This window comes from Octopus sinensis, linkage group LG22 (genome assembly GCF_006345805.1).
Source record: "Octopus sinensis linkage group LG22, ASM634580v1, whole genome shotgun sequence".
In the NCBI taxonomy this organism is placed as follows: domain Eukaryota; kingdom Metazoa; phylum Mollusca; class Cephalopoda; order Octopoda; family Octopodidae; genus Octopus; species Octopus sinensis.
The window spans coordinates 20744455-20768959 of NC_043018.1; the positions used below are offsets into that span (position 1 = coordinate 20744455).

Genomic DNA, 24505 nt, shown 5'->3' on the forward strand with positions numbered 1-24505 from the left:
CTCACGGAGTGGTTGGCATTAGGACGGGCATCCAGCCGTAGAAACATTGCCAGATCAGACTGGGCCTGGTGCAGCCTTCTGGCTTCCCAGACCCCAGTTGAACCGTCCAACCCATGCTAGCATGGAAAGCGGCCGCTAAATGATGATATACACGACAGGCTTCTTTCAGTTTCCGTCTACCAAATTCACTCATATTATTATATATATATATATATATATAATATATATATATATACACACACACACACACACCCATATTCAAATTAAAATGGTTCTGTTGCAGTGTTAATTTGAATTTGGCTATGGTGGATCAAATCCACTTTATGCACGCAAGATCCACTACATAAGTGCACCACAAAATGATGGAGCCTTGGTGTATATTCTACTTTTGGAGCATGCGGTTGGGTAGTTCTCAGTCAACAAAATCTGTAAATATTCATAAACACACCAAAACAAAAAATGATAATTATTTATTTCTGGTGACTGAATCAAATAAAAATGATAAAAAGTTCTTTTTTTTTTGTTTCTGTTGGTATTTTCATGAAATAAAAACGGTTGATGTTGAAGTTGTTTATTTCTGTGTTGTTTAAGTGGCAGCCATTTCCATTTCGTAACTCATGGGGTCTTCATAACCAAATGGGTCCTGTTTCTGGTTTATTAATATCAAAGCTGATTGCCGCAACAATTTCAGAATCTGCTGCAAATCTTCTTGAGAGAAAACCTAGAATATGACAAAAAAAAAACCCAGTTTCAAAGCAAATATATTTTTTTAGTTTAACTCTTTAGCATTTAAACCAACCATAGACAAGTGAAACCATAACCCGTGGCTTCTACATGGGATGTAGCCAGTCCACTTATGCATACCTTTCCTTCTTGGGACACAAAACTCTACTTGTGAAGACCTGTTGAGGCAAGTGAGAATCGAAATCGATCAACATCAATGGAAATTGCAGCTGTGATACCAGTGCCGGTGGCACATAAGAGAACCATCCGAACGTGGCTGTTGCCAGCGCCGCCCCAACTGACCTCGTGCCGGTGGCACGTAAGAGAACCGCTCCCACTGGCCTCTTGCCGGTGGCACGTAAAAAGCACCATCCGTCTGTGGGCGTTGCCAGCCTCGTCTGGCACCCGTGCTTTTGGCACGTAAAAAAGCACCCACTACATTCACGGAGCGGTTGGCGTTAGGAAGGGCATCCAGCCGTAGAAACACTGCCAGATCAGACTGGAGCCTAGTGCAGCCTTCTGGCTCCCAGACTCCAGTTGAACCGTCCAACCCATGCTAGCATGGAAAGCGGACGCTAAACGATGATGATGATGATGATGATGAACCCTTTAGCATTTAAACCAGCCGTATCTGGCCAAAATATTCTACCTGCTTTATGTTCAAACAGGCCAGATCTGGCCTCTCACACTAACCCAACAATATCATTCTAAAAATAAACTACCACATCATCAAAATCTTGAAGCTATGAGATAATGCATTTGACAGAATAATTTGAACACTAAAGGATTAAAACAACCATTGTTATATGTGATTGTGTGTTTAAAACTCTCCCTCTACTGTGCTTGGAAGGATCAAAGTTTGTTAAGACAAATTTTCTATGGCTGGATGCTCTTTCTGTCACCAACCTTCACATGTTTTCAAGTAAGATAACATTTCTCAACCCCTCCATGGCTGGATGTATTTTCACAGAAGCTTGGAAACGGGGGACACCATTTGTATAATGGTAATGTTTGTTTTTAACTATTACAGACAGGTGAGAGGCCTTGTGATATCTGTCCTGGTTGCTAGCATTAACAGCTTGACACCTGTGACGACACAGGTGCCAAGTAATATTGGCTCAAGTTAGCTGTGTTTGCCTTGTGATCCCTGTGCCGGTGGCACGTAAAAAGCACCATCCGAACGTGGCCGATGACAGCGCCGCCTTGACTGGCTACCGTGCCGGTGGCATGTAAAAAGCACCAACCGATCGTGACCGTTGCCAGCCTCGCCTGGCACCTGTGCCGGTAGCATGTAAAAAGCACCCACTACACTTACGGAGTGGTTGGCGTTAGGAAGGGCATCCAGCTGTAGAAACACTGCCAGATCAGACTGGAGCCTAGTGCAGCCTCCTGGGTTCCCAGATCCCGGTCGAACCGTCCAACCCATGCTAGCATGGAAAACGGACGTTAAACGATGATGATGATGATGATTACAGAGAGAAGGGAGACTGGCATGTATGGACAACTGCCAATCATTTTCAAAAAAAAAATCTAGCCTTACACCGATGCCAACATGTGCACATACACAAGCCACCTTGAATGATGCACACACACACAGAGTTTTAGGACATCTACTCACTTCGTAGAGGCAATTCTTGTCATCTGTAATCAACTCTGAAAGCTGCATACACTCAGCATGGTGCTCTGCAAGGCTCAGAACTTGGTGAAGCTGTGTTACAAAATTTGGTACGTAGATCTGTCGAAGAAGTTTCATTTGATGATCCCGACTTTCATCGATGACAGTGTTCTGCAAAAAGCGTAAAATAATCATTAGTTGACATTCTTTGGTCGAAATAAGAGAAATCCATAAGATTTTGGTGGTTTACAATAAATTCACAAATCTTTAATCTTTTACTCGTTTCAGTCATTAGACTGTGGCCATGCTGGGGCACCGCCATGAAGAACTTTTAATCAGATGAATTGACCCCAGTACTTTATATTTTCTAAGCCTAGTACTTATTCTCTTGGTCTCTTTTGCTGAACTGCTAAGTCATGGGGACGTAAACAAACCAACACCAGTTGTCAAGCAGTGGTGTGGTACAAACACAGATGCAAAGACACACACACAAAAAAATATATATATATATATCTTTTATTCTTTTACTTGTTTCATTCATTTGACTGCGGTCATGCTGGAGCACTGCTTCTAGTCGAACAAATCGGTCCCAGGACTTATTCTTTGTAAGTCTAGTACTTACAAATTCACAGTGAAGATGTTTGGTGTCATAAACACACAAGAAGTCAAAGACTGCACCAACAGACTGTTCTACAGACTTGTCCGTCTTATATCAGCAAAGAAAAATGATTGTGGTGGTGGTGGTGATGATGATGATAAGTGATGGTGGTGGTGATGATGATGATGATGGTGGTGACGGTGATGATGATGGTGGTGACGGTAAGTGATGGTGGTGGTGATGATGATGATGGTGGTGGTGGTGATGATGATGGTGGAGACGGTGGTGATAGGTGATGGTGGTGGTGATGATGATGGTGATGATAGGTGGTGGTGGTGGTGGTGGTGACGGTGGTGCTGGAGGTGATGGCAATGGTGGCAGTAGACAAGCCACACTTTCACAGGAACTGGTAGTTTGACTAAATTGCAGGCAAGGAATTTACACAAGCAAAGTTAATCTTAAAGTAAACACGAGAGTCTTAACTTTTTTATTACCATATTCGTGCCAACATATGCTGCCACTGTTTCAATTAATTTTCAAAATAAGGAAGAAGGCGCAGGTGTGGCTGTGTGGTAAGAAGTTTGCTTCTCAACCACATGGTTCTGGGTTCAATCCCACTGCGTGGCACCTTGGGCAAGTGTCTTCTACTATAGCCTTGGATTGACCAAAGCCTTGAGTGGATTTGGTAGAAGGAAATACATCATCATCATCATCGTTTAACATCCGCTTTTCATGCTGGCATGGGTTGGACAGTTGGACATGGAGCTGTCCTGACTAAAATGGTTTCGACGGCTGGATGCCTTTCCTATATATCGATCAACATCAATGGAAATTGCAGCTGTGATACCAGTGCCGGTGGCACATAAGAGAACCATCCGAACGTGGTCGTTGCCAGCGCCGCCCCAACTGGCCTCGTGCCGGCGGCACGTAAAAAGTACCATCCGTTCGTGGCCGTTGCCAGCCCCGCCTGGCCCCTGTGCCGGTGGCACATAAAAAGCACCATCCGATCGTGGCCGTTTGCCAGCCTCGCCTGGCACGTAAAAAGCACCCATTATACTCACGGAGTGGTTGGCATTAGGAAGGGCATCAAGCCGTAGAAACATTGCCAGATCAAGATTGGAGCCTGGTGCAGCCTTCTGGCTTCACAGACCCCAGTTGAACCGTCCAACCCATGCTAGCATGATGATGATGTGTCTCTGTTTATCCCCCACCACCATTTGACAACTGGTGTCAATGTGTTTACATCTCCATAACTTAGTGGTTCAGCAAAAGAAACCAACAGAATAATGATAATGATTAAAAAAATAAGTCCTAGGGTCGATTTGTTTGGCTAAAACTCTTCAGGGTGGTGCCCCAGTATGGCCACAGTCAAAAATCACTGAAACAAGTAAAAGAATTTATTAAAATAACTTTCTAATTATAAAACTGGGACCTGGGACAAATTAGCATAAAATTTAGACCACTTTAAAACTTGGGGATGGTCAGAGGTGGGTTGGCATCAAAAGGGCTGAGATACTTACACTACGTTTGTCAACCATCCAACCTCCTTCGGGAAACAGCAGGACATTGTAGATTCTACCTTTGGTCGTCTGAAAACAAAATACTTCAATATTTAATTGATTGTTCATTTAACTCTTTCATTACTGTATTTATTTTAAGATGCTCTGTGTTTCTTTCAATTACTTTAAATATAAACAAAGAATTTAGCAAAATAACTTAGTTATCATTAAGCTAGAGTTAGGGACATAAATTGTGACTAAGGTTTGGTGGAAGATTTTAATTGAAAACTTATTAAAACAAGACATTTGTACTTGGAGCCAGAGCTGGTTTCAGCTGGGTTGGTATCAAAAGGGTTAAGAATTGTTTCTCTATTATATATTTTAACCCTTTTGTTACCATATTGCTGTTGAGATGCTCTGTGTTTCTTTCAATTACTTTAAATATAAACAAAGAATTTAGCAAAATAACTTAGTTATCATTAAGCTAGTATTAAGAATATAAATTGTGACTAAGGTTTGGTGGAAGATTTTAATTAAAACCTGAAGAAAACAACACATTTGTACAACAGAGCCAGAGCCAGTTTCAGCCGGGTTGGTAACGAAAGGGTTAAAAATATCTGAGACAAAAATCACAGGACAGATTTTATGGGTAAGGCCGAAACTGGCAGGAGACCTTGGAAAAAATCACCAGTGAGATGGTTGCATATCCATAACACTTGGTCCTGTTAAAGAATCCAGCCAGAACATTTGCTGGTGGTGGCCTCTGCTAGGAATCCTCTGGAGAATATCTTGGCAGATTCTGCCCCCACACAACTCATTACAGGAATAGCGAGTGAGCCAGGGGTATTTTTATAAACAATTGTAACAATAAATGATAAATCAACCTTTATATCAATCAAAATACAAAGGCAATGTTGACCTTGGTGACATTTGAGCTCTAAGCTGGAAAAAATGTTGCTAAGCATTTTTTCCAGGGCGCTAATGATTCTTCCCACTTGCCGCCTTATATATGGTGAATATTTACAGCTGGAGGTCTTAGGTGGATTATAGTCAGACAAAGATGTGATCGTTACTAACGTCGCTTCACTAGCACCTATGCCGGTGGCACGTGTAAAAAGATTCGAGCGAGGTCATTGCCAGTACAGCCTGACTGGCACGTAAAAAGCACCCACTACACTCTCGGAGTGGTTGGCGTTAGGAAGGGCATCCAGCTGTAGAGACTCTGCCAGATCAAGATTGGAGCCTGGTGCAGCCATCTGGTTCGCCAGCCCTAAGTCAAAATCGTCCAACCCATGCTAGCATGGAAAGCAGACGTTAAACGATGATGATGATGATGATGATGATGAAAGACATCATTTTGTCTTGAATCTAATTTGTACATCAACAACTGAGCTCAACAAATATAAGTCAATTAAAATACTTACTCTTGTCTGCATGGTGAACCGATGCTTCCATTGGTCCAGTTCGATCTCAAACTGTTTGAGTTCATGTTCATAAGCTATCCGGTCTTTGAAGTCAGCATTTTCCGGCCTCTCTGGAGCAGAGGGTTTGCTGTGGTGATATAATTCAAACCAGTCGTTGAAAGACTCAATTGCATCCTAAGGAAGAGATAAGAAATGGTGCCGTTAGAATAAGAGTATGGTGCGATAACAGGAACAAAAGAATGGTGATTGTTAGTATAAACGATGATGATGATAATATATCTATATCACGTGACCGACCAGTCTATCAGATGTAGTTACACATTGCTGGTCACAATGCGTTTGCATTGTTTTAGCCTTCAAATGACGCCACCCCGCTGGCTAAGCGAGCAGGCCAACAGAAGAAAGAGTGGGAGAAAGAGTGGTGAAAGAATACAGCAGGGATCGCCACTACCCCTGCCGGAGCCTCGTGGAGCTTTTAGGTGTTTTTGCTCAATAAACACTCACAACGCCCGGTCTGGGAATCGAAACCGCGATCCTACGACCGCGAGTCCGCTGCCCTAACCACTAGGCCACTGCGCCTCCACAATATATCTATATATATATATATACATATATGTGTGTGTGTGTGTGTGTGTGTGTATATACATACACACACTTGAAATGGAAACAAATTCAATGGCAATAACAGTGTTTTTAAACTAAAAAAAAAAAAAAGAGGAAGTACAGAAGGGGATCAGAGGAAAAACAGGGGCCACAACAAGAACAAATGATGAAGGGAAACAGAGAAACTCACCAGACAAGCCTTGATGCAGTGATACTCCCTCACGACATTCTCTTCATGAGTAGCAAGTTCTTCAGAGTCAAACTACATAAAAGTTAAAAAAAAAAAGAAACATCAAACGAAAAAAAATTAATCAAAGTACCGATAGTGGTACCGTCCTCTGGCACTCTAGGTTTTCTCCTACTTCATGCAGGAACCACATTTGCATACATTATATACAGGCAGTATGCATATATTTTATCTATGAGCACTCACATAGACACACACAGAGACATATATATTGGGTCGTCCTATAAATAATGTGTTTTTTTCAATTGCATGAACTAAAAGTTGTAGGGGGATGGGATTAATTACCTGTATCAACTTGCTATAAAAGCAGGTAGTAATTTTACCTTGTCCTTATTCTTAGTGCAAGTTCTGAAGAGTGCAGTTTGATTTTAACAGTTATTTTTTTCAAAGTTATAATGGAAATGACAAAGGAACATCTTCGGCATAACAATGCAGTGTCATTGGTGGTTCCAGAAATTCTGAGCCAGAAACTACAGCCTAGAAGGCCAGCCCTGTCCTGGAAGATCTGTAGAGCTCAACGAGGAAGTCCTGAAAACCCTGGTGGAACAAAATCCCATTGTAACTGTTGAGGAACTAGCAGAGAAGCTTGCATGTCGTCGTTCAACCATTTATCGATACCTGCATGCCATCGGAAAAGTCAGCAAATTGAATCAATGGGTTCCTCACAAACTTTCCGAGTCTAATTGCACAGCAGAAAGCTTGCAAGCAACACCACTAAAATTCACAAAATGCCATATAAAATATATCGAAATCGATCAACATCAATGGAAATTGTAGCTGTGATACCAGTGCCGGTGGCACATAAGAGAGCCATCCGAACGTGGCTGTTGCCAGCGCCGCCCCGACTAGCATCTGTGATGGTGGCACATAAAAAGCACCATCCGATTGTGGCTGTTGCCAGCCTTGTCCGGCCCCTGTGCGGTGGCACGTAAAAAGCACCATCCGATTGTGGCTGTTGCCAGCCTCATCCGGCCCCCGTGCCGGTGGCACATAAAAAGCACCATCCGATCATGGCTGTTTGCCAGCCTCGTCTGGCACCTGTGCAGGTGGCACGTAAAAAGCACCCACTACACTCACGGAGTGGTTGGCGTTAGGAAGGGCATCCAGCTGTAGAAACACTGCCAGATGAGACTGGAGCCTGGCGCAGCCTACTGGCTTCCCAGACCCCAGTCGAACCGTCCAACCCATGCTAGCATGGAAAACGGACGTTAAACGATGATGAGGATGATGATGATGAGACCATTAAGTCTGCAGCTAACGTGAAATTATTGATGTAATTATCCACTGACCTTCTCATGCCAGATTCTTGTGATAATGCCAACAGAATCAGATGGCAGTTTCTCAAAGACTTGTCTTGCAGCTGTTGGTTTATTCATGGCTAAAATACACAAAGAACAAAGATTTAATACATGGATCCCAGAGAGCTTTATACTTACAACAGTTTGTAACAATATGAAGATTACTGCAAGCTCTTCTTACAAAATTTACAAAGAATATGAGGCTCATGGCAAGCTTCCCACTTAACTCTTGCATTACCAATTTGTCTGAGACCAGCCCTGGTTCTTTAATACAATCTTCAAGTTCTTAAAGTGAACTAAACTAAAACCCTTCGTTAAAATTTCATGCTAATTTAAGTTTGAAAAACGGTTTATCTCTTTTACTTGTTTCAGTCATTTGACTGTGGCCATGCTGGAGCACAACCTTTAGTTGAGCAAATCAACCCCAGGACTTACTCTTTGTAAGCCTAGTACTTATTCTATCGGTCTCTTTTGCCGAACCGCTAAGTTACGGGAACACACCAGCATCGGTTGTCAAGCGATGTTGGGGGTACAAACCCAGACACACACACACACACACACACAAATATATATATGTATATATACAACGGGCTTCTTTCAGTTTCCGTCTACTTTAAATATAACAAAGAATTTAGTAAAATAACTTAGTTACCATTAAGTTAGTGTTAGGAACATAAATTGTGACTAAAGTTTGGTGGAAAATTTTAATCCAAAACTTATGGAAACAAGACATTTGCACAACAGAGCCAGAGCTGGTTTCAGCCGGGTTGGTAATGAAAGGGTTAAAAAACAGGGAGTTTGTATAACAGAACTAGGGCAATCTCAGGTGAGTATCAGAAGGGTTAGAGTACGCAGAAACAGTGTGGTTTACTGCATGATCTCTACATATTGGTTTTTGCAAACAATATGGAGTCATGTAGGTATATATTGGTGAACTGAAAGATGTTAGAATTGTGCTTACAGAGGAGGTGAAAATCCCAAATGCCTTTTTGGATAGGTACAAGAGGGAACTGAAAAGTTCCTGGCTTTAAGGGTATCATGAAAGGCCTGGTTGGAGGGCCAATCTTCCTAGTTCTTTTACAGGGCTTAGAAAAACTGTAATAAGTGTGCGAATCAGAGAGGAGAACATCATCATCATCATCGTTTAACGTCCGTTCTCCATGCTAGCATGGGTTGGACGGTTCGACCGGGGATCTGGGAAGCCAGGGGCTGCACCAGGCTCAAGTCTGATCTGGCAGTGTTTCTACAGTTGGATGCCCTTCCTAACGCCAAGCACTCCGCGAGTGTAGTGGGTGTCCCTTTTACGTGCCACCGGCACAGGTGCCAGGGGAGTCTGGCATCGGCCACAATCGGTTGGTGCTTTTAACGTGCCACCGGAGCGGAAGCCAGCCAAGGCGGCGCTGGCATCGTTTAATAAAATCATTAATTAACTGATCCTCCTGTATTTTCTTTTACCTAAAGCCAGGAACTTTTCAGCAGGCCCTTGTGTACCATATACCATATGATAGCGTAGATATGAAGAGAAAAAGAGAGAGAGAGAAATACAGATGAGGGGACAGGCAGACAGAAAGAAATAGGAGCAAAGGTTTAGTATAGAATGGTAATATTGGGGAGCATATCCTTACCCAAGAAACCTCGCATCACAGCATTTGCTTGCTTAACAGCTTCTAATCGCTGTGATGGATCAAATGTTAACCAATCAATAGCTTCAATTTTCTGTTTGTCTTCCTAAAAAATAAAATTAAAATAATTAACAAAAAAAATATTGATTGGGGTTTGATAAACTGAGGCCCTCACAGAAGAAAAGGCCATGACATTAATCAGAGAAATAGTGAAGAAATCAACATCATCATCATCAACATTTAATGTCCATTTTCCATGCTGGCATGGGTTGGACGGTTTGACAAGAGTTGATCAGCTGAAAAGCTGCTCGGGCCACAATGTCTGTTTTGGCCTGGTTTCTACAGCTGGATGCCCTTCCTAATGCCAACCACTTTACAGAGTGTACTGGGTGCTTTTACATGGCACCAGCAACCACGAGCCTGCAAGATTAGGAATGCTCAGCTGGAAGGAGATGCAGGGGACAAGCCTGTATGCAAGGGCAACCACGCTTTTTACTTACATTCTGAGTTCAAATTCCGCCGAGGTCGACTTTGTCTTTCATCCTTTCGGGGTTGATAAATTAAGTACCTATTTCTTTATTACCCACAAGGGGCTAAACACAGAGGGGACAAACAAGGACAGACATAGGTATTAAGTCGATTACATCGACCCCAGTGCATAACTGGTACTTAATTTATCGACCCCGAAAGGATGAAAGGCAAAGTCGACCTCGGCGGAATTTGAACTCACAACGTAACGCAGACGAAATACCGCTAAGCCCGGCGTGCTAACGTTTCTGCCAGCTCGCCGCCTTGTACTATACATATATTCTTTTAAGTACCAGTTACGCACTGGGGTTGATGTAATCGACTTAATCCCTTTGTCTGTCCTTGTTTGTCCCCTCTATGTTTAGCCCCTTGTGGGCAATAAAGAAATAAGATAGCAGAAACATTAGAATGCCAGCTAATATTCTTAGGAGCATTTCTTTTAGCTTTTTACATTCCGAGTTCAAATTCCACCGAGGTCAGCTTTGCCTTTCGTCTTTTCAGGGTCAATAAAATAAGTACCGGTAGTGAACTGGGGTTGATGTAATCAACTAACCCCACTTCATCCACAAATGGCTAGCCTAGGGCTAAAACTTCGAACCCTTAAAAAAAAAGACATACTCAAATAAATAGTGACTTCTTCGACTGATTCAGTAGCTGTACCGGTCATACTGGAGCACCTCTTTCAAGGTTATATTTCATTACATCATCTTCCTCTCCATCTCCTGTTCTAGTATTCTGTTTGGTTATTGACCACGGCAGAAAGAAAGGCAAATCTGACTGAGCCAAGATTTGAACTCAGAATCTAGAGAGAAGCAACCAAATCATCATCACTATCATTTAACGTCCATTGTCCATGCTGGGATCGATTGGACAGTTTGACCAGAGCTGGCAAGCCAGAGAGCTGCACCAAGCTCCGGTCCAGTTTGGCAGGGTCTCTATGGCTGGATGCCCTTCCTAGCACCAACCGCTTTACAGAGTGGGCAGGGTGCTTTTACGTTGCACCGCACGAATGCTTAAGATAATTTACCCAACAACCTGCACTGATTCTGCCCAGCCTTGCTAATAAGAAACAGAATGCCAGAATGCAGAGAAACAGCTCAACAAAGACAGGTGTGCAGTCATTGATCTTACCTTTGATATGGTCGAATTGATATTACTTGTTGGCCGGTTTATTGTGGGATCGTCTCTCTTACGAATGTTCTCGACAACGGTTTTTGTGATGACATCCACAGCAAGACCAGCTTCTTTGGCAAGTTCCAAATATAAATGACGTTCATCCTTCTTCTCTACACCTGTTTACGTTGACGAGTTAATAAACGGTAAACAGAGAATAAAGATAAACTTTAGTGAAGTTAATCCAAACAAGAAAGCACAAAAAAAAACACAACAACGCGAGGACGTGGCACAAATATAGTATTATTGGAAGCTCAGGAAAGAAGGAAAGAAGGAGGGTTTAACGTTTCGAGCGGAGCTCTTCGTCGGAAACATAGGAGAAGGGAAGACAGAGGAAAAAAAATCGCCAACGGTACAAACTTTAGTGAACATACATGTATGTGTGTGTGTGTGTGGGGGTGTGTGTGCATGTATTAGTGTAGCAGCAGCATGAATGAAGCATTGTGTGATGTTTTTAGGTTCAGATCAAAGCTGTTCAAAAGCTGATACAAATATACAGGGACACAAAACAAAGTGGAAACTGTTGTTTTGAACATTGAACAAACAAATGAAACTAGAAGACATTTATTCACTCACCTTCCAAAAACAGAGCATAAGCGCTGGCCTGCCAACTTCTTGGTAAAGTGGCAACATAGGTTGCTACTTGGTGCACCATTTTATTTTGGATTAACAAATCTACATAGCCTTGTAAAATCTCATTGCATTTCTCTTCCTGAAATAAAGAATTTAATAATGATAGCATGTAGAATATTTGGTTAACCCTTTAATGTTCACGTCATTCTGCTAAAATTAAGGCTTTTTTATCCATTTTTGAACTAATCATGCATTATCTTGTAGCTATGAGATAGCTGTTAATTTTTAAAACGATATTGTAGGGTTGGTGTAAGAGACCAGATACGGCCAGTTTGAACAAGCAGAATACTATTGGCTGGATATGGCTGGTTTAAATGCTAAAGGGTTAAAACGCCCCCAGGGATGGTAAAAGATGAAGGTTGCCCAACCTTTCAATTTTTTTTATTCTTTGTAGCTTTTAAGGTGGGGAACTGGCAGAATCGTTTGCATATCGAGTAAACAGCTTGGTGGCATTTCATACGTTTTTACATTCTGAGTTCAAATTCTGCCAAAGTCGACTTTGCTTTTCATTCTTTTGGGGTAGGTAAAATAGGTACCAGTTGAGTACTGGGGTCAATAAAACTGAGTAGCTCCCTTCCCTGAACTTGCTGGCCTTGTGCCAAAATTTGAAACCATAAAGCTACAAATGCAGTTTTATCTACAGTTTTACTCTTTTACGTGTTTCAGTCATTTGACTGCGGCCATGCTGGAGTACTGCCTTTAGTTCAGCAAATCGACCTCAGGACTTATTCTTTGGAAGCCTAGTACTTATTCTATCAGTCTCTCTTGCTGAACCACTAAGTTACGGGGATGTAAACACACCAGCATCGGTTGTCAAGCAATGCTAGGGGACAAACACAGACACACAAACACACACATGCATATATATATATATATATATATACAATGGGCTTTTTTCAGTTTCTGTCTACCAAATCCACTCACAAGGCTTTGGTCAGCCCAAAGTTATAGTAGAAGACACTTGCCCAAGGTGTCGCGCAGTGGGACTGAACCCAGAACCATGTGGTTGGTAAGCAAGCTACTTACCACACAGCCTCTCCTGCGCCTACTATCAACGAAAAATAATTTACCTCAATTCTCTTAAATTTCTTAATTCTACTAATAAATCCTTAAAATCCTTAAAAATGTTTTAGCCCGAAGGCCGTGGCCATGCTGGGGCACCACCGCTGTGAGAAAAAACAAAAACATGAATAATAAATAGTTATAGATGAAATTAAACAAAGTTTCAAACGAGAGAAAAAAAAAAAATCTTCCACCTTTGTTGTCAGCACTGGCGGTAGTGGTGGATGGGTGAATGGTTCTGTCATCATAATAGTCATGATTCTTTTCATGTTCATCATTAAATATTTGGAATGTCTGAATTTTAAGATGCCACAAATTGGACAAACAGAAGATAAAATTATAGATTTTTTGCCAGAAACCCTAAATTGCCTACATTCTTTGTTTTTGCATGTGTGTCTCTGTAGAGTTGGGATATTTCTGGAATTGTATCATTTATTGCTTGTGTAGCACGTAAAAAGCACCAATCCGATCGTGGCCGTTGCCAGCCTCGCCTGGCACCTGTGCAGGTGGCACGTAAAAAGCACCCACTACACTCTTGGAGTGGTTGGTGTTAGGAAGGGCGTCCAGCTGTAGAAACATTGCCAGATCAGGCTGGAGCCTGGTGCAGCCTTCTGGCTTCCCAGATCCCTGGTCGAACCATCCAACCCATGCTAGCATGGAGAACGGACGTTAAACGATGATGATGATGATGATGGAAGGATGTGTTAGCAGACAGTAATCCCAGAGGAAAGTAGGAGAAACAACCAGAGAGTAACACTTGGTTTTAATGACCATACTTGTGGATATGGTCACACAAATAGCTAACAGTTGGAATAGGAAGGACATCCAGCAGTAAAAACGATGCCAAAGAGGATATTGGGGCCTGGCACGGCTCTGCAGTTTGTCAGACACTGTAAAACTGTCCAACTCCAGCATGGAAAACAGACAGATGATGATAATGGCTTGTGGTATGGTTAGATAGTGTGCCATCATCATCATAACTCTCTTTTCTCTCTTTTACTTGTTTCAGTCATTTGACTGTGGCCATGCTGGAGCACCGCCTTTAGTCAAGCAGATCGACACCGGGACTTATTCTTTTGTAAGCCCAGTACTTATTCTATCGGTCTCTTTTGCCGAACCGCTAAGTGACGGGGGACATAAACACACCAGCATCGGTTGTCAAGCAATGCTAGGGGAACAAACACAGACACACAAACATATACACACACATAAATATATACACATATATACGACAGGCCTCTTTCAGTTTCCGTCTACCGAATCCACTCACAAGTCTTTGGTCGGCCCAAGGCTATAGTAGAAGACACTTGCCCAAGGTGCCACACAGTGGGACTGAACCCGGAACCATGTGGTTGGTAAGCAAGCTACTTACCACACAGCCACTCCTGCGCGATAACTATTAGTTATCTATGTGAAAGCAAGATTTTTTTATTTTTTTATTAAAGGTGTATTTGAATAAATATCTTACCTTTTCTTCTAGACCAACAGTCCGCAACACTAAAACCAAATGAGCCATGAACCGTACCAAATGTTGTGGAATTTGATTATCTTTCTTCAACCAGTCATGCATGGTATCGACCAAACCTGATAACAGAAATCAGAAATTCAAATCACGAACACCGACCACCCTTATATCTTTGGAATTAACTTTTAATTAATTAAAAAATAAATAAATAAATAAAAAAAAAATTAAATTATAATCTCGTGTATAAACTTACTGTTGGTATCGTTCAGAATAATAAATTTTTGGATCACATTAAACCAGATTTTGCTCTCTTCTTGTATTTCCTACAAAAAAAGACGTAGAACATGAATTTGAAGATTGCCAAAATGTTATCCAAACAAACTTATAACTCTATGTGATATGGGAAGGACCTTTGATCCTTTTATTAATCAGTAAGTGGCTGAGTATTCCACAGACATTAGAGTCTCAAGGCCTAGGATTCACAGAGCTGGTTACCTGGTTCCCCTCGTGTATAAGAGATTAAGATCACATTCCTTTTGAACCGGATGCTAGTCTGTTGCAGGGTTTCTCACTTTTGCCAGCCAAGTGGACTGGAGCAATATGAAATGAAGTGACTTGCTCAAGAACACAATGCACTGAGCAGTCTGAGAATTGAAACCTTGATCTTGTAATCATGAATGCAACACATTAACCACTGGTCTACCAGTATGAATGCTTTACAGGTGGCACCAGCATGGGTATTTTATACGTGGCGCCAGCAAGGGTGCTTTTTATGTGCCACCAGGACAGGTGCTTTTTATATGGCACTAGCACAGGTGCATTATATGTGAGGCACCTGTGCGTGTGCTTTATACATGGCACCAGCACAAGTGCTTTACAGGTGGCACCAGCATGGGTGCTTTTAATGTGGACCTGTGAATAATTCATGGATAATGTTTCTGTTCTTTAAACCTTCAGCATTCAGATTACTCTCTCTTTCTTTTCTCTTTTTACTCTCTTTTACTTGTTTCAGTCATTTGACTGCGGCCATGCTGGAGCACCGCCTTTAGTCAAGCAAATCGACCCCGGGACTTATTCTTTGTAAGCCCAGTACTTATTATATCGGTCTCTTTTGCCGAACCACTAAGTGACGGGGACGTAAACACACCAGCATCGGTTGTCAAGCAATGCTAGGGGGACAAACACAGACACACAAACACATATATATATATATATATATACATATATACAACAGGCTTCTTTCAGTTTCCGTCTACCAAATCCACTCACAAGGCATTGGTCGGCCTGGGGCTATAGCAGAAGACACTCGCCCAAGATGCCACGCAGTGGGACTGAACCCGGAACCATGTGGTTGGTTAGCAAGCTACTTACCACACAGCCACTCCTGCGCCTATCTGTCAAATGTTTTTTATATACCAAGGCCTATTCCCCACTTTTTTTAGGAGTGGGTAGCCACAAGGCACAGACCAGGCTTTCCATTCATTTCCCAGCTCAAATGTAATCCTTATATATTCCCATTGTTTTGAATTAACCAAGCATTACTTCATAGCTTTGGTAATTTGGTGAGGTAATTGTTAGTTACACTCGCCTCCTTACGAGAGCTCAAAATCTCTCGTGGAAGCATCATCCAACCAAAATGCAAATATATGGGAAACTACCACCTGTGTCATCTCTTGTGAAAGGTAGAAGAGTCCAGAGCTGAAAACGAGGCAATTTCTACTCTTCTCCTCTGGAAGCCATCTGCTCATGATACCAGAGGGCGCACACTCTCCTACCCTGATGTAATCTCCAGGGATACAGGCATCCAGCAACAGGACCTCCGTAATGCTATGATGGACCGTGAAGTCTGGCGTAGCATGGTAAATTCCATTGTCTCGACCACGGTCGAACAATGATGATGATGTTAGTTTTTAGAACAACATTTTAGGGTTGGTGCGAGAGGCTAGGCTAGGTCAGTTCCAACATAAAACAGGACAAATATTTTGGCTGGATATGACTGGCTTGGATGCTAAAGGGTTAAAGTTCTTGTTTTCTGAGAGATAATTAAAATTTTTTTAAGAATTAAATAAATGATTGATTTCATACTTACAGGATTATTAGCTGATTCAATTTCTGAGAAGATTGATTCTGGGTAATACCTGAAAAACAAAAACATTTAGACCTTAGGATTATCATATAATGAAAAACATCATCATCATCACTATTTTTATTCTTATTGTTTTGTTGTTGTTAGAATTGTTTAGTAGATGTGTGTTTGGTCCCACCACCACCATTGCTTCACACCGATGTTGGTTCTCAACCAGGGTCTATGCAAAACTTTTGGGCATCCATGCAAGGAAAATAGTAAATTGGGGAGCCACAACATTATTTTAAGGGTCTATGAAAAAAATTTTGGTTTAAATGTATTTATATCAAAAGAAAGGGTTAACAGATGTTGGGGCTTACAGAGTGGATGACAGGGAACCCGAGATCCCTGGTGGTTTGTTGCACTTGAAAAGACACATTAAGCTAAGTAAAAGTGAGGTTGCTCTTTGATACAGGCATGTCCCCTGCATTTCTTTCCATCTGAGCATTCCTAATTTTGCAGGCTCGTAGGTGCTGGTGCCACTTAAGAAAGCACTCATTCCGGTGCTGCGTAAAAGCATCCAGTACACTCTGTAGAGTGGGTGGTGTTAGGTGGTGTAGAAACCATGCCAAAATGGACATGGAGCCTGGATAACTCTTCAGTTGGCCAGCTCCTGTCGAACCGACCAACCCATGACAGCATGGAAAAACGGATGTTAAATGATGACGGCGATGAAGAAAACTGGCCACTGGATTATAACAGATGACTCTTTCTACTATAGGCACAAGGCCTGACATTTTTTTGGGAGGGGACCAGTTGGTTACATTGACCCCTGAAAGGATGAAAAGCAAAGTTGACCCTAGCGGTATTTGAACTCAGAATGTGATGACAGACGAAATATTTATTTCTTTACTACCCACAAGGGGCTAAACAAGGACAGACACACAGATTAAGTCGATTACATCGACCCCAGTGCGTAACTGGTACTTAATTTATCGACCCCGAAAGGATGAAAGGCAAAGTCGACCTCGGCGGAATTTGAACTCAGAACGTAACGGCAGACGAAATACAGCTATGCATTTCGCCTGGCGTTCTAACGATTCTGCCAGCTCGCCAACAGACGAAATACTACTAAGCATTTCACCCGGTGTGCTAACGTTTCTGCTAGCTAACCACCTTGAATGATTACAGATAGTAAAAGTGATGAAACATAACAAAAAAAAAAATCAAAAAAAAAGTTCAAGGGAAAAAGCCAAATTAAGAACAACACACAACCTTTTCAGGAAATAATTATTTGGTAGATCTTCCATTTTACGACTGCAATTTAGACGGATTTCTTCTTCGACCATTTGGTCAACGTAGGTGCGAAAGTATGCCCACAGATAATCACTCCAGGAACGGCAGGCGGGAAGCAGAGCCTTCAGGTTTCCACTGAAGGCAGCATAGATAGCTTTCTCGTAGATGTTGTATCTGTTCTGAAACGACAGAAGAGCAAACTATGTGGTTCCACTGGAAACTTTTGAAAAACAGAAACAATACCAAAAATTCTAGCAATTCTATTAGAACTAAGAAAAACAAAAACAAAAGAAACCATCATTCATTATCCTTTAACACCTACGTTTCCATGTCTGCAGGGATCAGAAGGGATTCTTTGAAGCAGTGTTTCTTTGGTTAGGTGCCCTTCCTGTCACCAACACTCGCCTGCTTACAAGCAAAGTAATAGTTCACCACAGTCAGAGATGCAAAAACAACGGGACAAAAACACAAACTTTCTCTCTCTCTTTTACTTGTTTCAGTCATTTGACTGCGGCCATGCTGGAGCACCGCCTTTGGTCAAGCAACTCAACCCCGGGACTTATTCTTTGTAAGCCCAGTACTTATTCTATCGGTCTCTTTTGCCGAACCGCTAAGTGACGGGGACGTAAACACACCAGCACCGGTTGTCAAGCAATGCTAGAGGGACAAACACAGACACACACACACATACATATATATATACGACAGGCTTCTTTCAGTTTCTGTCTACCAAATCTACTCACAATGCTTTGGTCGGCCCGAGGCTATAGCAGAAGACACTTGCCTAAGATGCCACACAGTGGGACTGAACCCGGAACCATGTGGTTGGTTAGCAAGCTACTTACCACACAGCCACTCCTGCGTCTTTTCTCGATCACTCTCTCTCTCTTCTTCTGGGTAACCATGTATCTCTTCTATAGCGAGAGATCTGCTTCTGTCCCTCTCTAACCTCTCATCATATGGCACAAGGTCACCTCCTCCAATACCCCCACCTCTCAAAGGATCTTTCCCTTGTGGGTTACTTGGTGACCCCATCAGTGCTGGTGTCACGTAAAAAAAAAGCATACAGTTTACACTGTGAAGCGGCTGATGTTTGTAAGGGTAGCCAGCTGTAAAAAAAACCATGCCAAAGCAGACCTCACCAATGCTGGTGCCACATAAAAAGCACTCAGTCCTCTTTAAGGCGGTTGGTGTTAGGAAGGACATCCAGCCATAAAAACCAAGCCAAAGCCAAAATAGACAGTGAAACCTGGTGCGGTCTTTTGGCTGGCCAGTTCCTGTAAAACTCTTTAAGCCATACCAGCATGGAAAACGGACATTAAATGATGATGGTATGTATGTATCTCTCTCTCTCTCTCTCTCTCTATATATATATATATATATATATATATATATATATATATATATATATATATATATATATATGCGAATATAAACAAGAAGGGTAGTAATATTAGTTACTACCAGGTGCCCAGCACAAAAGACGAATTAGTCATAAGACAAAATATTATTCATAAAGAAAAATATTATTCATGTAGTAATACAATTAAGGGCTCCTAAAATTTAGGCGACTCGTTGATGAAGCCAGCCTTAGCAAACATATTCTGTGTTTTGCTAGAAAGAGGCAGAAACTGATCAGTCCGAGGTGTTAAAGTTATCGGTAAACGTTTTTGATTTTCACTCTCGATAAATTCATCTCCTTTTTTTGTGTTCCCAGCACTCGGCATATATATATATAATATATATATATATATATATATATATATATATATTTATATATATATATGCATAAAATATGAGGGGCTTCTTTCAGTTTCCATCTACTAAATCTGTTCACAAGCCTGGGACTATAGTAGAAGACACTTGAAAAAATAGAGCCATAAAATGGTTAAATGGTGAGTATTCAGAAAAGAACCCCCCCCCCAATCGTTACCAATATTTGTAATTCCAGGATAGTGCGGACAGACATCAACCAACAAAGGAATAGAATTTCAAACAGTTTTTTTTATAACCCTACCTCTTGACACACGGCCCATGAAACGCGTTTCCACACATCTCTGAACAGATTGCCTTCCACAGGTTGAAGATTTTCTTCATTGTGTACCTCAAAGTTGGCATCATGATATAATCGCCAGCCTTCGAGAGATGCAGCACGCCAGGCTTGTCCGTGATTGCAACTGATTTTCTGGGCCTGAAATGTGAAGATAAGAAGAATATAGATTTCTTTATTGCCCACAAGGGACTAAACACAGAGGGGACAAACAAGGACAGACAATGGAATTAAGTCGATTACATCGGCCCCAGTGCGTAACTGGTACTTAATTTATCGACCCCCGAAAGGATGAAAGGCAAAGTCGACCTCGGCGGAATTTGAACTCACAACATAACGGCAGACGAAATACCTATTTCTTTATTACCCACAAGGGGCTAAACACAGAGGGGACAAACAAGGACAGACATAGGTATTAAGTTGATTACATCGACCCCAGTGCGTAACTGGTACTTAATTTATCGACCCCCGAAAGGATGAAAGGCAAAGTTGACCTCGGCGGAATTTGAACTCACAACGTAACGGCAGACGAAATACCTATTTCTTTATTGCCCACAAGGGGCTAAACACAGAGGGGACAAACAAGGACAGACAATGGAATTAAGTCGATTACATCGGCCCCAGTGCGTAACTGGTACTTATTTAATCAACCCCGAAAGGATGAAAGGCAAAGTCGACCTTGGCGGAATTTGAACACAAAACGTAACGGCAGACGAAATACTGCTTGGCATTTCGCCCGGTGTGCTAATATTTCTGCCAGCTCACCGCTTTACTAAGATAAGAATATAGATATGTAAACCAACAGGGTAGACATATAAACTTGACATATTTACGTATCTGTTCATTGATTACAAGCAACAAGTGAGAAAAAATTGATGAATACCCTTAACTGACTTTCAATTCCTTTTGGGTTTACATTAGTTGTGGCTGTTGCAGGTGTCACAAAACTGGCACCTGTGCTGGTGGCACATAAAAAGCACCTTTCATGTGTTGGGCCTTACAGAAGCAATGACAAATGACCGAGACCTTTGGCAATATGCTGTACTTGAGAAGACTCATTAAGCCAAGTGAAATCGTAGTTGTGGCAGATACTGGTGTCACACAGCTGGCACCAGTGCCGGTGGCACGTAAAAGTACCCAGTTCACTCTGTAAAGTGGTTGGCATGAGGAAAAGCATCCAGCCATAGAAACCATGCCAAATCAGACTAGAGTCTGGTGCAGCCCCTCAGCTTACCAGTCCTGGTCAAATTGTCAAACCCATGCCAGCATGGACAACAGATATTTGATGATGATGATTAGAGGTGTCTACATCACTTGATGCAGCCAGTCTGTTTACATACACATCCAATCTAATAGCTTCAGGGAATTGGAGCAACTAGTGTACATAACTTTATTGTTTAAATACTTTATTTACAGCAGCCTGTCAATGGGAACCCAGTCTACACAGTATCAAGGTATGATATATGTAAATCTATGTAGCAGACATATAAATATGGCAAATTTAACTGTTTCTCCAGAGACTGACAAAAATGGTGAACCTCCGTGCCATAGAATCTCAGGTGCTTTTCAGTCCTTTCAACAATCACTCATCTCATGGAACTCTATTTTAAATATAAGGGCCTCTCACAATCCCCATGTTTCTGGAATTCATTACCAACCAATATAGGAATGCTAATTCATTATATAAGATAAACATTCCAGAACAAATGTCAAAAAAATGATTTCTTTTTTTTGAACTCATAACCTTGTGATCGTAAGCTCGACACTCTAACCGCTGAGCCATGCGCCTTCACCATCAAAAGAATATCATGTTATATATATACGTAGTTGCTCTTAACAAAATACTTCAAGACACATTGATCTGATGCTACCTTCGATTGAATCTAGTATTCCTAGGATCTGTTTGGTTCTATGATATACATACACATGCATCATCACCATTTTAATTGGTCAGCTGGAATGTTGAGGTGGTCTTCCTATGGCCTGATGCCCCCCAGGTTTCCACACTACTACTTGCTTCCAACTAAGGTAATAATGGTTTCAAATTTTGGCATAAGGCCAGCAAGTTCAGGTGAGAGGGTAAGTCAATTTATATCGACCCCCAGTGCTCAACTGGTATTTTATTGACCCCAAAAGATGAAAGGTAAAGTTGACCTTGGTGAAATTTGAACTCAGAACGTAAAAAAAGGACAAAATGCCACAAAGTGTTTTGCCACATATTCTAATGATTCTGGCAGCTTCCTGCCCTCAATCAAGGTAATAATAAACACACACACACTCTTTCTCTCTCTCTCTCTCACTGGACTTTTTGTACAGAACTGTTTCAAAAATTTAACATCAAAATTATATAGTTGTTGTTGAGACCCCACTTCGGTCAAGACTGACCATGGGACTGCACCTAGGAAGTTACCCTCCCAGGCACAAGTCCAGGCAAGGTTTATAGAAGACCAGCAGTCGCCCATGCATACCGGCCTCCCCTCTCCACGCCACCAGCGTTATCCAAGTGAAAGGCAAAGGGGCCAATACAGCTTGGCACCTGTGACGTCGCAACTCATTTGTACAGCTGAGTGAACTGGAGCAACGTGGAATAAAGTGTCTTGCTCAAGAACACAATACGCAGCCCGGTCCATGATTCAAACTCACAACCTCGTGATCGTAAGCTCGACGCTCTAACCACTGAGCCATGCGCCTTTACCATCAAAAGAATACCATGTTATATATATATGTAGTTGCTCTTAACAAAACCATTCCAAGTAACATACCTGATCTATATCTCCAGCTCGGATGCAGGCAAACATTCGCTGCAGTAAAATAAGATCATCTTCCTGGTCAAGGTCGTCCAGTGCCTTTCCTTGACGTAAAGGAGCATCAGGGTCCTGATAACAAACATTAAAGAGGTGTAATTATTCCTAACGAACACTACAACTATGCAAACAGGTAAACAAAAATTACCAATCCTTCACTCTTCAACTGAGTGATGTTACCTGCCTGGCTCAGACCTTTACCTAAATAATAATAATAATAATAATAGCAATAATAATAATGAAAATAATAACAATAATAATAATAATAATAATAATAAGTTGATATAGTTGTCAGAGATCATGAAGAAAAAAAATGTTTTCTAATTGATGTATCAATACCAGCGGATGACAACATGTCTCTAAAAGAAATGGAGAAACTTTCAAAATACAAAGACCTGGAAATAGAGGTAACCAGAATGTGGAATCTAAAAACAGAAACAATTCCTATCATAGTAGGTGCATTAGGCATGATTAAAAAAAATATTCAGACAAATACATAACAAAAACACCAGGACTTACAAACACATATAACATACAGAAAATTGCACTACTAGGCACTGCACACATCCTATGCAGAACACTTTCCATACAATAACCATCAGAGCATCACAACAAATCACAGCACATACCCAAGGCACACAGAGCTGTGCTCGGTAGTGAAGTGAAAACACACTATAAAAATAAAACTACTGAATAATAATAATAATAGCAATAATAATAATAATAATAATAATAATAATAATAAATGCCCTGATGCAGTACCAGATAGTGGCTCTTGGGAGATGGGAAGTAGTATCAAGGGTGTGTGGTTTTGTTTCATTTGAGGGATCTAAAGTACAGAAGGGACGGATATAGCTATGTTGAGGAAGAGCGGATACATGGACATCCCAGTTGGAAAACAAAGGAGAGTGAGTTGGAGAGTAAGAGAGTCAAAATGAGAGAAACGAAGGTGGGGGATGTGTTGGGACATGCCCTCAAGTAAAATAGATGGGTAAGAAAAGAACGAGGAGGATAAAATATATAAAAGTATATATTAAAGTATAAAAACAATTATATCTATATATATATGTATATTTTTTGTTTCATTCATTTGACTAGAGCACCGCCTTTAGTTAAACAAATCAACCCCAGGACTTATTTGTTGTAAGCCTAATACTTATTCTATCAGTTGCATTTGTTGAACTGCTAAGTTATGGGGGACATAAACCAGCATCGGTTGTCAAGCGATGTTTTTTTGGGTGGGGGCAAACACAGACACACAAACACAATATATATATTATATATATGTATATATACGATGGGCTTCTTTCAGTTTCTGTCAACCAAACCCACTCAAAAGGCTTTGTTCTGCCTGAAGCCATAGCAGAAGACACTTGCCCAAGGTGCCATGCAGTGGGACTGAACCCAGAACCATGTGGTTGGTAAGCAAGCTACTTACCACACAGCCACTCCTGCGCCTATCTATATGTACATTATATATGTACACATATATATCTATATATACATACATATATATACATACATACATATATACATACATATATATACATACATACAATACATATATATATATACATACATACAATACATATATATATATATATATATATAGAGGAAGGTTGTATGTACGCTGCAAAAATGTATGTATAAAAAATATATAAAATGGGACAAGAATGCAAAACATTCAAATAGACGATACGAAAACGGACGGGTCATTCGAAGCCTCTAATCTTCAGTCAAGAACTGGATCATCCTCGCAATTCGGCTGAAGATTAGAGGCTTCGAATGACCCGTCCGTTT

The 24505-nt window shown here is 41.3% G+C and overlaps 1 protein-coding gene across 1 annotated transcript in view; it reads right to left on the reverse strand.

The window, feature by feature from the left end:
• Window positions 1–523: 523 nt before the first annotated feature.
• The window catches only part of LOC115223318 (nuclear pore complex protein Nup107), a 38615-nt gene continuing 14633 nt past the window's right edge, over window positions 524–24505 (reverse strand). Inside the window, exons 13-27 of the mRNA XM_029793831.2 lie at window positions 22664–22777; window positions 19869–20042; window positions 17831–18030; window positions 16580–16628; window positions 14744–14813; window positions 14494–14609; window positions 11907–12042; window positions 11289–11449; window positions 9633–9735; window positions 7999–8087; window positions 6653–6724; window positions 5860–6033; window positions 4457–4525; window positions 2342–2509; window positions 524–721 (exon numbers count right to left, since the gene is read on the reverse strand). Of these exons, the coding sequence (XP_029649691.1) occupies window positions 587–721; window positions 2342–2509; window positions 4457–4525; window positions 5860–6033; window positions 6653–6724; window positions 7999–8087; window positions 9633–9735; window positions 11289–11449; window positions 11907–12042; window positions 14494–14609; window positions 14744–14813; window positions 16580–16628; window positions 17831–18030; window positions 19869–20042; window positions 22664–22777 (1830 nt within the window). The 3' untranslated portion in view covers window positions 524–586. The remainder of the gene's footprint in view (window positions 722–2341; window positions 2510–4456; window positions 4526–5859; window positions 6034–6652; window positions 6725–7998; window positions 8088–9632; window positions 9736–11288; window positions 11450–11906; window positions 12043–14493; window positions 14610–14743; window positions 14814–16579; window positions 16629–17830; window positions 18031–19868; window positions 20043–22663; window positions 22778–24505) is intronic.